General features: G+C 43.9%; 1 protein-coding gene across 1 annotated transcript in view; it reads left to right on the top strand.

Moving 5' to 3' along the window:
• The window catches only part of MFSD14A (major facilitator superfamily domain containing 14A), a 120,368-nt gene that overhangs the window by 47,476 nt on the left and 56,849 nt on the right, over positions 1-16,043 (top strand). The window contains exons 5-7 of the mRNA XM_082265526.1: positions 416-543; positions 1,275-1,389; positions 5,239-5,457. Of these exons, the coding sequence (XP_082121652.1) occupies positions 416-543; positions 1,275-1,389; positions 5,239-5,457 (462 nt within the window). The remainder of the gene's footprint in view (positions 1-415; positions 544-1,274; positions 1,390-5,238; positions 5,458-16,043) is intronic.

The raw sequence follows: 16,043 nt of genomic DNA, 5'->3' as shown, positions 1-16,043 counted from the left end.
TAGAAATGACAGGCTTGAGATCATGTGCTTTTAGAACCAAATAATCACGCTCCCAAAAAAGGTTGGCCACAAAGGGCCAGAATATGTTTGTGCATTGCTCTTCTTTTTACAAACCTCAAAAATCTAAAAAAAAAATCATGTGTAGTTTGAAGAATTTTGCAGGATTTCTGGTGGTCACAAATTGAGAATAGATTGTATTTCTGGATTCATTCTATTCTAATAAATTCTATTTGTCACATGTTTCTGTATTCCTGGCAGCATTTTGCCAATTGTGTATTCAGGAAACTGGTTTAGTCTGATTATAAAATGAGTTCATGAGGTCTGCATGCAGGGACCTGTTTGGTGCCATGAAATGCAGTACACTTTATGCTGTAAAGCTGTGTTTTGACTTTAATAGTATTGTTTTCTTCTTTAGGGTTTATTGTCATTCCTTAGTGCCCCTTTGATAGGAGCATTGTCTGATGTCTGGGGAAGAAAGTCCTTCTTGCTGCTAACAGTGTTCTTCACATGTGCTCCTATTCCACTCATGAAGATCAGCCCGTGGTATGTAGAGGCAACTATTTTTTTTCTGCTGTCAACCCCTATTTAATATTTAGACACATAGTCGTGGGATAGAAATGTGTATATGGGAGTTGTCCATACTAGGCTTTTTTATGTTTATGACTTGCTTAAAAAAACAACTCCAGTATTTTTTCAAGGCCACAAGTAAAATAAGATGCCCCTGATGCTGCATATCCTATGCCTCAGTCTCTGCTGTTCAAAATCTTAGTTTGATTCTTCCACGATACTACACCAGTTATTCTGGTGCTGAAACTGAGAGCGCTAGCTCCTATACAGTATAGAATCCTATCATTAACCTACCCCTCCACTCCCCTCATCCATACACAATATGCTTTGTACTCTTTTCACTGAATGCCTTGCGTTCTTGGAAACACTATGTTGCAATTCATTATCCCAAGCCTTGGTTTCCCAGCTCTATCTGTGTGGCAGACTTTGCAGTGTGGCAATTCACAATTTATGATGAAAGCAAATGTAATTGTTCTGTTTCACACCACTGCATTCTAGAGGATTTCCTAGATGCAAAGTGATGTGGCACACCAGTAATATTCTACAGTCCTCACAAAGGCATCAATTAGGCTCCTTGAGGGTTCACCATTATTCATTTTATATATAATTTAAATAAAGGCAACTGTGATAATGTATTTTGCTGAACAGTTTTTATTAGTGTCCTCATTTGTCCTTTAACTTATATATGTATATATATATTTTTTTAGGTGGTACTTTGCTGTTATATCTGTATCAGGAGTGTTTGCTGTCACCTTCTCTGTGGTGTTTGCTTATGTGGCTGACATAACACAGGAACATGAAAGAAGCATGGCATATGGACTGGTGAGTGGATCATGTTGCCACTGACTACAGCTTGTTTAAAAGCCTTTGCTTTGAAATCAATCTCAATCTTGTGTACTCTAATGGCACTTTTCCACTGCAAGTACCTGCTCGGTTCTACTCGGCCCTGCTTGCTTTTCCACTGCTGGTACCGCATGGTACGGTGTTGGAACGGTTCGGTACGGTATGGTTTGCTTTTCCACTAAAGTAGTACTAAAGTTAAGTGGGTGGGATAACAACGGGGGGGGGGTGTTGGGATTCTCTGACCAATCAGTGGCTAGTAGTGACTGCATGCAAAGAATTGTGGGATATGGTACCTCTTGGAACCACAATTGAGTAGGTACTGTTTTTGAGAGCCTTACCGTTCGGTTCCATGCAGTGGAAAAGCGCCGCTGTACCGAACCATTCCTACACTATACCATGCGGTACCAGCAGTGGAAAAGCACAAAAGCGAGCCGAACCGTTCGGTTCCATGCAGTGGAAAAGCGCCATAAGCAGCCCAGTCCACCTTCTAGTAAAGTCTCAGCCACCCATAGACAAATTAGGCCAACTGTCTCTCCCAGGATAGTGATGTCATTGGCAGTGGAACTAAATTCATTTCAATCCACATGTCTGAAACCGGGTGGGGCTTAACTTGCCTAAACCTAGATTGGAATATTACAGCTAAGCAGAGGGGGGACACACGGGGATTGGACTGCATTGTGTATTCTACAGTTGTAAAGAAAATTACTGGTTTTCTTTGATGTCTAGTACTGTTGTTTTTTTCCCATTTATTAATTGTGTTGTGTTTTTTTTTTTTTTTTTTATCCCTTCATTTTCAGTGGTAATATTTTGTATGGCAAAATTATGAAGCATACCTACTTTGTGCTTTGCTGTAGTGTAAATACTTTAAAGTGAAATTAACCATTCCTGGCATGTGCTGGGAATGTAGCTATCCTATTTGCTTGTGCTCTCAACTAAACTGTCATACTATCAAATAGCTGGTGTTAAATCTGATCACGTGCAGCGTTATGGCAGTTGTAGATCAAACAGAAGCTGAGATGGCAGCTTCCTTGGCTGAAAACGATAGGAGGGTTTAAATCCGTTTTAATTTTTCTAAAATGAGCAACTGTATGTAACATAACTGTGTAAGCCTGCCCACTTGTCTGTAATTTGTTGGTGAATTCGTTAATGCATGGTATCTGGCAAAGCCACCAAGCAAATTCCTGCACAAGCACCAAAAGCACTTAAATCAGAATGACTTTGTTAAATCGTTCATTTGTTGGCCAGTAGTGAGTGGAATAAGAGCAGCGTAGCTTTGTGGTGTCATCTTTAAGAACTGGATATTAATATCTTTGTTGATTGTTCCCAGAGATATTTACATAGTCATTATTTAGTCATGAAACAAGCATCTTGTTACAGTTTTCATGAAATCTGCCTCCCATAGCCCCTGTGATTGTAAACAGTAGTGTAAACTTTGTTCTACACAGGTATGACAGGACATAAAGATGGTGATTAAGTGGGATATGGGTTAATAATGCATAAATTTGTATTTTCTTTATCTTTTCCTAAAATTATAAAGTATATTTTTATCTGTTTTTGGTATATTGAATGAGTTTTCCACTTAAAAGTAGTAGTAAATTGTGTATGTGCTACTACCTGTTTAATAAGTCACAAGTGACAGCTGTAGATCCTGATTAGATATGCTGATGTCATTTTTTTGGAGAGGAGACAGCTACCATCTGTATATAACCCAACAACTTACACTTAGGGACCTATTGATGTTTTCACACAGCTTTGACCTAGGATTCACACATTCCTGATTGAACGAAATTTGACAAGTGTGTGAATCTTGGGTGAAAACTTTGATAACTAGCCGCTTAAAGTGTATTTAATCCCAAGGAGTAACCTTTTTAATATATTTAATCGTACCAGGCTTTAGACTTGGTGACTGCATTTGTTTTCTTTCAGGCTTTTTTGATGGGTTTTTATCTGGTTATCCTGCTAGTAACATACTTCCTGTCCTACGGTGACAGCATTCAGTGTACCTTTATCTATGGAGGGGCAAAGTTGTCATCCTTGGGCAGGAAGTGTTATGACTCCAAATCCCACGGCTCCTTCTTTTCAAATCTCCATAACCTAGAGGAAGGTGTCTTGTAGACCATGGAGTTGGAGGGGAAATAGTTTCAGAGAACAGTGTGCACAGGACATGCCTCAATTCCTGGCAGGATTAACCTTTTTTATTTTCACTTAGAGGAGTTCCAGTCTGCTGTGAAAAACAGTCAGCAGCTACAAAAACTGTAGCTGCTGACTTTTGGAGAAAAAAAAAAACAGCCATTTACCTGTCCCATGATCCAACAGTGTGCTCACCCCAGCTGGTTTCACCCACTGTCTTCGTTCTTCAGTGCCAGCATCTTAACTATGGGCATTGTAATGACCTGTCGTGCCCCGGAAGACTCTAGGGAGGAGGGAGGGAGGAGAACTTCTGCTTCTGATCACCTCGGCGGTCAGAACGGAAGTGGAAGCGGGTAGCCGTCAAAATCGGGTACCCGCTCCTCAAAAGTGCCAATTCCTCAAGAGGCGTGGGGGACGAGTCCTTAAAGCAGAACTTCCCCTTTTGGATGGAGCTCCACTTTAACTAGACTTTTGGAGGTATATTTAAAGTGTATGTATAGCTTTTCTTTTCTTTTTTTTTTGCGGTTTTTTTACCATTGGGTAAACTTTCACTTCCTGTTCCAGAGGTAAAACAGGAAGTGAGAGGCATTCCCCTCATAGACAGCTGTCTGTGAAACAAGTGTCCCTATTAGATTTCCCCCTACCTCTTGTTCTGATGGATTTGTTGGATTTCTACTCCTTCTAAATGACAATGGTCACCAGTATAAATTGTAAGTTTTGCCCAGATACAGTATACTGTAAACCTGTTAACATACCAGATCAAAGAATCAAGGGGATTTCCAGTCACTACTTACCAAACAGCCAGCGACCAACCGAATTGACCTGTCTAACAGTATGCGTTAAAAACAGGGGTTTAGTTGCACACATTTGCAAATACATGCATAAGCTGCAGGCCATGGCAAGGCACCCTGATATCTGCAGACCCTAACTCTACCTTTAAAGAGTCTCCACAATGGGAGCTCATGCATTCTGATGAGATAGATGGAGGACAGGTGACTGGAGGGAGCCCACCCCTCAAAGGCGCAGGGTCACACTGAACACCCAGCACATTGCACAATGGCAGCAAAGGTGTCAGTGCGTTGCCTGACCAATGTAAACGATATTGCAAAAAGTGGTCACCTCCCCCACCTATAACTGGTCTTAACAGTAAGGAGCACTGGAAGGGCAAACGCAGATCAAAGAAGCAAGGGCATTTCCAGTCACTACTTACCAACCTGCCAGCGACCAACCGAATTGTCAGGGTGCCTTGCCGTGGCCTGCAGCTTACGCATGTATTTGCAAATGTGTGCAACTAAACCCCTGTTTTTAACGCATACTGTTAGACAGGGTAATTCGGTTGGTCGCTGGCAGGTTAGGTTGGTAAGTAGTGACTGGAAATCCCCTTGCTTCTTTGATCTGCGTTTTGCCCTTCCAGTGCTCCTTACTGTTAAGACCAGTTATAGGGGGGGGGAGGCAATACTGTTAACATACCAGTTTAAAACAAAGAGAGATTTGTTGTTGGGGTTACGTTTGAGAAAAAATATTAGTTGGGACTTATATACAAACCTGAGAACTGCTTGGGTTACTTTTTATCAAATTCTTCCTTTTTACTAGAAACCTGACAGAGCATCTGGTTACTATATACAACACAGGCAGATAATTCAGCAAATGCCTTCCTTGTGCTTTGTGTATTAAGTTTAAACACTCATTCTTTTACAGGTGTCTGCCACATTTGCCGCTAGTCTTGTCACGAGTCCGGCCATTGGAGCTTACCTCAGTCATGCATATGGAGACTCCCTTGTGGTGCTGCTAGCAACAGCGATAGCGTTGCTTGACATCTGTTTCATCTTGGTGGCAGTTCCAGAGTCCCTCCCAGAGAAAATGAGGCCTGCATCATGGGGAGCCCCGATTTCATGGGAGCAAGCAGACCCTTTTGCAGTAAGTGACCATGTTTGCTCATAGCTATTTTATATCAGATTAATTGCAGAGTGGCACTTGTTTGATTTTTATATTCTGTAATTTGACACGTCTTTCTTGCATTGAACTGTGAATAGAGGTGACAAACTGCCCTCATTATGGGTGTTTGATTTGTGATGCTCTAACTGTAGTGCTTAATTTTTTTTATCCAAGGCTTGGCCTGGTATATCTAAATTTGTAGTGCCTAGCTTCTGTTCTACACATAGCAGTTATCATTGCCTGGCTTCTGTTTTGGGTGTAACATCCTTCCTGGCACGGATTGGAAAGTTTGATTTTTTTCCTAACCATTGTTATGCAATCTTCTTCTTTTTTTTTTTTTTTTTTTTATTGAAATCTGTGTGGTTTTTTTCAGGGGCTGCAGTTTAGGTCCTGTTATTTGACAGAGGGCCACACATAATGTTTAATATTTTGAAAAACCAGTGAGGAAAAGATAGACTATGGACATGCTACAGGTGTGGAGATATGCTGTATATTAACATGAAGCTAGTGATCTCTACTAGAGAATTGGAATTTGCGTTAACGTGTTAATGCTCCAATTTCCACACCAACTACTGAGGTCCATGGGCCACACGACCAGTGGCTGTAATTCTACACAGTGCTCTGGATGGTGGTCCGAGGAGGCCTGTTATGCTGCACAGTGCTATGGGTGGTGGTCTGAGGGAGGCCTATAATGCTGCACAGTGCTCTGGATGGTGGTCTGAGGGGAGGCCTGTAATGCGCAGTCTCTGGTCTGAAATGTGCTTATGCTGCTCACAACTCTTATTTTACAGCAGCTGCTCACAGCAGCTGCTGTAAAATAAGAGTTGTGAGCAGCAGCTTATTTTACAGCAATTTACTGGTTGCAGTTAAATGCTATTGCTTCCAAATTTTTAAAGCACCTCTTGGGAAGCATTTAGACTGATTTCTGGCAGGTATTGTATACAAGTAGGAATGTAAACCTATTTCTGTTTTTTGTTTTTTTTGTGATCAGTACTGTATGACCCTGAAAATGCCTAGGTGTTGTGTTTTGTATAGTTATATGGGTACCTCTCCTAAATTCTCCCACAATTAAAGTAAACCTTCCCTAAGAGGATTGTTGTCTGTTTGCTATGTTGTCGCTATGGTTTCAGTACTTTCTGAGTTAATAAAGTATCGGGGCAACACAGTGGCTTAGTGGTTAGCATTTCTACCTCGCAGCCTTGGGGTCATCAGTTCAAATCCTGATCAGGATACTGTCTGCATGAAGTTTGTATGTTCTCCTTGTGCTTCTGTCAGATTTATCCATGTACTCTGGTTTCCTCTGACACTCCAAATGCTGGTCGGGTAATTGGCACCTGTCCAAATTGGTCCTAGTATGATGCATGTGAGAAATAGACTTTACATTCAATTGCCCTCAATCAGCTTACAATCTATAGTATGTAAAGCGTTTTGTGTAAATTGTCGACTCTATATAAATACCTGAAATAAACAAAACCAAATAAAGTAAAAGGGTAGGCATGCCAGCCAGGCAACCTAAATTTGCAAAAGCAGAGGTCAATGATGACAGCCTTTGTTTATCATGACTGCTTTCCTTTAACAATGCATGTATTTAAAGCGGAGTTCCACCCAAAAGTGAAACGTCCGCTCATTTGTTCCCCCCCCCCCCCCCCCCCGGGTGCCTTTCAGGGGGGAGGGAGAGAATGGGTACCTGTTTTTGACAAGTACCCTTCCCCACTTCTGGGAGGCGGCGCCTACCCTCCGCAGCCGAGCCATTCCAAATGCGCAGTAGGGACCCGCCAGTGAAGCCGCAAGGCTTCACTGCCAGGTTCTCTTACCGGCTTTGGCGGCGGCAGCATCCAACAGCCGATGGATACAGGATTCCAGGACAGGTAAGTGTCCTAATATTTAAAAGTCAGCAGCTACAGTATGTGTAGCTGCTGACTCTTAATTTTTGGAGGGGGAGGCTGGAACACCCCTTCAAGGATCAGTTTCTAATTTTCTGCCCACAGCCTTGCAGAGCCACTGTGGTTTTCCCATGCTTTTGGCTCCACAATCAAAGATTTAAGAGAAAATAAGCATAGTGTGTTTTTCAGTGAGCACATGTTTTCTTTAGATTTTTCTTTTATTTAAAACATTGAATAATCAAATAAGCCCCAGAAGGCTGCGGTACCATTCATAAAGCACAGCGGGAAGCTGGCTCTGAAGCAGCATGAGTTACAGCTGGTTTTCCACACTAAACATGCTGGTGCTGGCCACCCAAAGACTGGTAAAGAACTAGCCCGAGTGGGAACAGAGCTGGGACAGCATTTTAAGACCGAGGTTGACATTGTCAGCCCCTCTATTTCTTAAAAAAATAAATTTCAATTTACTTGCAAAAACATATTTAATACATCTGTGTAATACATTCACATTCTCCAGACCCCCCCCTGCTAAAAGCATTACGCTCACAGAAAAATACCTGTTGATTTTCCAGATATCCAGTGAGCTCTTACCTTCCTGTAAGATGACATGGGATAGGCATAAGGCTATCCTTCATATAAGATAGGGCCAGGGACTATTCATAGGATTCAGATATATTGGGCAGACTAAATGAGCCAAATAGTTCTTATCTGCCGACACATTCTATGTTTCTATGACAATTCTGTCACTGCTGCATTAAAATACGAAGCACTGTTGTCAACTCTGTTTGAGTTCTCCTACTAGACTGCAGAGAACCTCTTAATCTCTTACAATCAATGACCAGAAGAAGGCGTTGTACCTAAATCCAAGAACAAAAATAAAATCTATTGAAACTTACCAGACAATAGATGTGGTAGATGCATTCGTTTTTATTTTTCTGGCCAGGTACACTTTTTTTGCAAGTTCAGAAAATACTCATTCATCCTGCCAGAAATCCAGTATCGTCATAACTTCTTTTGCACTGAACTGACATCTCAAACAATGTTTTGGCCTCCCTATTTCTGAGCACTACAGAACACTTTCTGTATGTTGTAGAGGTGTAAGGAGAGGGGAGGTGATTGTAGTCCATACCAGAAGCAGGCGGCAACCTAGGGTAGAGCTTTTTCACACTAGCAGAGGAAGTGTGTTACTGGCAGGATCATCCGGTGAAAATAAGGTTGAAAAGTTTGGAAAAAAGCTAACCAATGCAGCTACATCTATGGCCTGGTAAGATCTATATTTTACTTATGATATCGCCTGAAAGTAAATTCTTTTGCATGAAATGGGCATTTACCTATTGAAAGCCTGCATGAGATAAAATGTTTTATTGCAATAAAGGGTTATTGTATAACCATGTCTAATGGTTTCTTTTTCTGATCCCCCTCAATAAAACTTGGTTTCCACCAGTCTGGAACTAGTGGAATTTTGTAAGGACCAGTAATCCGTACTGTATCTTTACAAATTGATAATAGCATACAAAATATTGCTAACAATGAATATTGTAGAGAGAGAGGGAGAGACACAATGAAAATTCATTCCGTTTTTGTGAATTGAGCCTATAGTTTTGTGCTCCCTTTGTAGAGGAACTGGCTTTGCGTTTAATTCTTTTTTTGTAACAGGATTAGGCTGTGTTTGCAGTTGTCTTGTTTTGCTGATTACCCTGCTGCATTTGTATTGGTTTATATCACCATTAGTGCAGTTTGGATGCTTTGTGGCTAACTTTGTCAAGTTTTGTTGCCTTTTCTGCTGCATGTAAACTCTACTGTATTACTGGACCTTGTTGCTTGGTCTACTAGCATGTTCTAAAGGGGGCAATAGACATGCAAGGATCTTTACCTGATTACATCTGTGGACAGCCAGCTGAGTGATAATATAAGGAAAGGTTAGAAAACTAAGTAGCTTTCATTTTGTCCAAAGATGAGCTGGCATTGGAGAGTTTTTTTAGCTTTGTTTCCTCCAAGCATTCTCAACATAAACAGGAACTTTGTGATGACTTTATGCTAGAGGTGCACTGAATGGAAACTTTGGTGCCAAAACCAAAAATGCAGGATGCATTTGGCCGAAAACGACAGTTTTTTCCTTTTTCGTTAATTGACAGACACTGCTTCAATTCTCCAGACCAGTGGGCTTATGCTGCTCACTCTTCAGGAGTAGGCACACTGGTTATGCCCCTGGGGCAGTCCCAGAGGGTATACCATCGCTTCCTGCTATATTGTATATATGAAATGCCGCACCTACCCTTAAAATGTAAAAAATTGGGGTAATTTCGCCATCAATTTAAGTGTATGCTTAAATTGGGAAATGTGGTGTAGTGAGGCGCTACTACCCTTGATGAGTAATGATTTTTTAAACTCTTTTAGTACAGACCCAGAAAAAAAAAGTATTTCTCTTACGTCCTCCGACAGTCGCCGCCTCTTCATATTCGTCACATATGGGGTATTAGACTTTGCTCCGAAGGAGTAGCTAGGCAACAGAATATGTTAACATTAAAGCTTTTAACATATCCCACCCTCAAGGGGTGGTCCCCTCAGTCAATACCCTCCTACTTCCTGCAACCATATCCCAGTTTCAATGTCTAGCTTGTCAGGAGTGGCTGGCTCTCTCTGTGCTGGGGCTTTGTGCCCCAGACTCTTTCTTCTTTTTTGATTTTTTGTTTGAGTTTTCTCTCTACCTTTACTTAGCTGTTCTTTTTGTCAGCATTAGTTAGTTCTTCGGATGAAGAGGATCATGCGGGCTGGGTCTTGGGCTGATCCCCCTGGTCGCAGGTCGTGGGTCAGTGGCTTCCCAGCCTGCCATCGAGCGTTCAGCCAGGTAACGCTCCTGGCACAGTGAACGACCCATCCCTGTTCGGTGCAGGGATGATTGGTGAGGTGGCTACCTCACTGGACGCTGTGCGGTTTCTTAACCCCCATTCTGTGCGTCTTGTATGCGACTCTCCTTGCCTCATGTGCAGCGGCTTGTTCGCCTGTGCGGGACCCCCACGCCATTGTGAGGTAAGTGTATCTATGTGGGGACCTGTCTGTCTGGGGGGGTGTCAGTCTGGGACTGTGTAACCTGCCTCTGTTCTCACTGTTTGTCTCCCTATCACTCGGCTGCATGCTGTGGGCTGCAAGGGGGGGGGGGGGGGGAGCTGTGTGACACTGTGTGTGTCAGCCTTGTCAGTGTGAGAAGCTGTGTGCTGTGGGGCATGTTTTGTGGCATGTTTGGGCACTATACAGCGATCGCTGCGGCGATCTAACATGTTTTTTTATACATGGATAACATGTGTGCATTACTGTACTGTGGAGCGGCGGTTTCGGCGCCAAACGGCGCCATTTTGCCTACACTCGCTCCGGCCGCATGTTCTACATGCATGGCGGCCATTTTCTTGTAGCCTCCCATAGGCTTTAATAGAGCGCCCTGGCCGCATCACTTCCTCTTCTCCAGGATACACCGATCGAGGCAGCAGCAGCGGCGAGGGTCTCCTCAGGTTATATCCTTCTTATCCATTGCCTGTGTCAGTTTTATTGTCCCTGTGGGGGTCTCATTGTGCTTGTGTGTGGTGCGGTGGGCTGCGCTTGTAAAAGGGGCAGTTAACCCTTTATTATCCGGCATTTGATATTGGGGCAATGGATTCTCAGGAGGGCAAATTTCCTACCGCCTTGGTGGAAAGCCAGGGGACCGCTGTTTCCCCCCCAGGGGGGGATTTAGCCACTATTGTGGCTGGCCTTGCTGCTCAGGTGCAGATGCTGGTGGCTGCTCAATCTACTAAGAGACCCAGAGTTTCTCTTTCCTCTGATTCTGACGGTGAAGGTGATGGGGCTGTTATGGCGGGGGCCTCCTTATCGGGGTCCCGCTCCTCCCTGGATCTAGTGGGGTCCGAGGTGGAGGCTGAAGTTGAAGGGGTTGATAATTCTCCCCCTGGCTCGCCTGAAGAGCTTGCAATCATGGATGAATTGATTGCTTTCATAAAACAAACGCTGCGTTTGCAGGATGAAGTGTGTCCCCCAGCTGCCTTGGCGGCTTATGGGACGCAGAGAAAACGCAGGACGCCGCAGGTTTTTCCCTGCAATGATGATTTTCAGCGCGCTGTTAAGGAACAATGGCGCAATCTACGCAAACCTTTTGCGGTACCAAGTAGGTTCAAGCTGCGTTATCCTTTCTCGCCTTCCACTGATGAAAGGTGGTGTGTGCCACCCCCAGTGGATCACGCAATTGCGGTTTTAAACAAATCCACTGCGATTCATGCAGAGGATTCCCCTGTGTTCCGTGATGCCACGGATAGGAGATTGGAGTCTCTTGCCCGTCATACTTATTCTGTTATGGGTTCTATGCTTAAGGCTCTGTTTGCCTCTCTCATGGCGGCCCAGGCTGTCGCAAGTTGGACGCAGATGCTTAGGCGCGTCCTAGTGGCCGATTCGGCCTCGCCGGCGACCCTGGATATCTTTTAGTACAGACCCAGAAAAAAAAAGTATTTCTCTTACATCCTCTGACAGTCGCCGCCAAACTCCTACAATCTGCATGACTGGGTATTGGCCTTATCCACAGGAGTAAGCTAGGCAGAAGATTTTGTTAGAATATACACAAAAACTTTGCATAGACACACCTACAGGGGGCTGTCCCTCTGGTCCAATACCCCCAATTAGCTGCATTTCCAATTCAGTTTTTTTTCTGCCTAGCATAGGAGTAGGCTGGCTTTTCCCTGGCTGGGGCTGCAGTCTCAGCCTTTTTTCTTCTTATTTTTTCTCTCTAGAAAAGTGTGTTTTTTCTTTTAAAAGATAGCTTTTTATTTGTTCCTGCGCTTAGTTAGTCGGACTTCGGAAGACTACAGCGTTTGCGGAGCTGGGAATCGCACTGGTTATTCTAGAGCCTTATGGAATCCCAGCCTGCCATCGAGCGTTAGCAGATTGTGTACGCCCAGGCCTTGCAAACGACCATGTCCCTTGCCTTAGGGACAAGCCTGCGAAGTTGCTATCTTCGCTGGGATGTCTCAACTGCGATACGCCGCGTGTTGCTAGCATCCCCTTCGGCTGACGCCACCACCACCCAGAATGGGAGGCTTCCTGTCACAGAGCGGTACCCACGTTTTCACTGGACCGGTGAGTACCATGCTACCCCTCTGTCTATGGCATTATCTGTCGGGGTGTGTATGTGGGCCCTCTGTTTATGGGGATGGCAGTTGGTTATGGGTTCTGTAATGTCCCCCTCATGTCTGTAAGTGCGGTCCCTGTGTATCCCTCCCCGGTCCCTGCGGGGGCGCTGCGGCGTTTCCACTGCTGTATGGGGGGTTGCGGGGGTCTCATATGTCCCTGAGGTGCTTGTGCTACTATTTGGGGTACAGTACATGGTGTGTGGGGGCCGCAATCGGCGCGAAACCGAGTGGCCGCCATTTTAGGTGTGGGCAGGCTGTTTGGCCTCATTGTGAGGGCAGCAGCCATTTTCTGCAATGCTTTGGTGTGGACACAATGTCATTATGTGGACAGCGGCCATTTTCCCAGAGCTTCCCCATAGACTTGCATTGGCAACCATTTTTTTGTGGCTCAGGGCTGTGTCTGCCTCTAGAGGCGTGAGGTCACGATACCGTGAATTGGCGGGTCTGTGCGGGAGAACAGCAGACCAAACAGAAATAAACAAAACCGCCAATCACGTTTAACTTCCGTAAAACTAAGAGGGGTATATGCTAATGCCAGGAGCCTAGCTAATAAGATGGATGAGTTGGAAATGTTAGTACATGAGGAAGACATAGACCTTGTGGGAATAGCGGAGACTTGGTTCGACCCCTCACATGACTGGCTGGCCAATATCCAAGGGTATTCGGTGTACCGGAAGGACAGGGTTGGTAAAAGAGGGGGAGGGGTATGTCTCTATGTCAAGAACAATATAAAGGTGCTAGAAAGGAGTGACATTACGGATGGGATGAGCATGGATTTAGAATCTGTGTGGGTTGAACTCGATAGGGAAGAAGATAAGGGAAAAGTAGTTGTGGGGGTTTGCTATAGGCCACCTAACCAAGGGGAGGAGGTAGAGCTGGAATTTTTAGCACTAATAGGTAAAGCGGCAAAACTAGGATCAGTCATCATATTGGGGGACTTCAATTATCCCGACATTGACTGGGAAGAGGGGACTGCACACTCGCATAAGGCCCGGCTATTCACGGAAACCTTACAGGATAACTACATGTCGCAGTTGGTGGATTCCCCTACTAGAGAGAATGCTATCCTGGATCTATTGATCACTAATGACCCAGACATAATCTCGGAGGTAGGAGTCCAGGACAACCTGGGCTCTAGCGATCACAGGATGATCACATTTAGTATAAATAACAATATAAAAAGGCAAGTGGGGAACATAAGAACCCTAAACTTCAGAAGGGCAGACTTTCCAAAATTGTACTCATTGATGGAAAGGGTAAACTGGGACCAAACCCTGGGATCACTGACCACAGAGGAAAAATGGGAATGCTTTAGAACAATATTAAGCAAAGGCATCTTGCAGTGCATTCCTATGGGGAATAAATTTAGAAGAGACAAAGCCAAACCTGGCTGGCTAAACCGTAGCGTTAAAAAACTTATTAGGGGAAAAAAATTGGCCTTCAAGAAATATAAATCAGAGGGCACAGTATCGGCCTTCCAGCAATACAAGGAGGAAAATAAGAAGTGTAAACACGAAATCAAGATGGCTAAAATCAACTTTGAGAGACAAATAGCGGAGGATAGTAAAAAAAACCCAAAGAAATTCTTTAAATATATCAACAGCAAAAAAACTAGGGCAGAGCATATTGCACACATAATTAACGATGATGGGAGGATGGTTACAGAGGACACTGAAAAAGCAACCGTGCTGAATTCTTTTTTCTCGTCAGTCTTTACGCAGGAAAAGGAAGGGTACACTGACCATGACTGTATGGTTAGTAGTAATACACAGGACTTGCCACTATGGCTAACAGAGGGGGAAATCAGGGAAAGACTGGATAAACTTAACACAAACAAATCACCAGGCCCGGATGGCGTACATCCGAGAGTGCTCAAGGAACTCAGTATGGTTATATCTAGGCCACTGTTCCTGATCTTTGCTGACAGTATTAGGACAGGAGATGTACCAGGGGATTGGAGGAAGGCTAACGTGATTCCGATATTCAAAAAGGGCCAGAGACATATCCCGGGAAATTATAGGCCTGTCAGTCTGACATCAATAATATGTAAACTTTTGGAGGGGATGATAAGGGACTATATCGTAGAGTATGCTAAAGACAACAACATCATCAGTAGTAACCAGCACGGGTTTACAAATGGGCGTTCTTGTCAAACCAATCTCTTAGCATTCTACGAGGAAGTGAGCTGTGAGCTAGATAGGGGGAGACCAGTGGATGTGGTGTACTTGGATTTCGCTAAGGCGTTTGATACAGTTCCCCACAAGCGCTTAATTTATAAAATAAGGTCTGCAGGTATCGACAGCAGGGTTTGCTCTTGGATACGGAATTGGCTAAAAGGCCGTGTCCAAAGGGTAGTAATAAACAGCGCATACTCAGACTGGTCTGAGGTAGTAAGCGGGGTGCCCCAGGGCTCAGTCCTGGGACCAACCTTGTTCAATTTATTCATAAACAGCATTGAGGAAGGGATCAGTAGTTCGTTATCAGTTTTTGCAGATGACACAAAATTGGCCAGGGCAATAACTGCACAGCATGAAGCAGATATCCTACAGAATGACCTGGACAAAATTACGGAGTGGGCAACGACATGGCAAATGAGGTTTAATGTGGAGAAGTGTAAGGTTTTGCACTTGGGGACCAAAAACATAAAAACACAATACACGTTAGGAGGGGAACCCTTGGGGGAATCAAAAATGGAGAAAGATTTGGGAGTCTTAGTTGATGATAGATTAGGCAACAGCATGCAATGCCAAGCGGCAGCTTCCAAAGCCAACAGAATATTAGCATGCATAAAGAAAGGGATGTATTCCAGAGATAAGACTATAATCCTTCCACTTTATAAAACTCTGGTCCGACCGCATCTGGAGTATTCTGTCCAGTTCTGGTCGCCAGTCCTCAGGAGGGATGTGTTGGAGCTGGAGAAAGTCCAGAGAAGGGCAACTAAACTGATTAGGGGGTTGGAGGACCTTACCTATGAAGAGCGGCTGCAATCGCTCGATTTATTTTCCCTGGAGAAAAGACGTCTGAGAGGGGACATGATAGCAATTTATAAATATCTTAATGGGGATCTCAGCTTAGAAGAAAAGCTGTTCATTCGAAGGAATTGCATGAGGACTCGAGGACATACAATGCGATTAGAGGAGAAGCGTTTTAACCTCAGGCAACGTGGGGGGTTCTTTACTGTTAGGGCTACAAGATTGTGGAATTGTCTACCACAAGAGGTGGTTTCTGCGGGTAGTATGGTGACTTTCAAAAGACTCTTAGACTTACATCTCAAGGATCAGGAGATTGAGGGCTATGTTAGATGATTACAGTCACACACACCTACACAGGTTGAACTGGATGGACTATTGTCTTTATTCAACCTCGCCTACTATGAACTACAGGTCCCTCTCAAAAAATTAGCATATTGTGATAAAGTTCATTATTTTCTGTAATGTACTGATAAACATTAGACTTTCATATATTTTAGATTCATTACACACAACTGAAGTAGTGCAAGCCTTTTATTGTTTTAATATTG

This window comes from Pelophylax lessonae, assembly GCF_965119305.1.
Source record: "Pelophylax lessonae genome assembly, chromosome: 8".
In the NCBI taxonomy this organism is placed as follows: Eukaryota; Metazoa; Chordata; class Amphibia; order Anura; family Ranidae; genus Pelophylax; species Pelophylax lessonae.
This window is presented reverse-complemented; position numbering and strand designations above follow the sequence as displayed.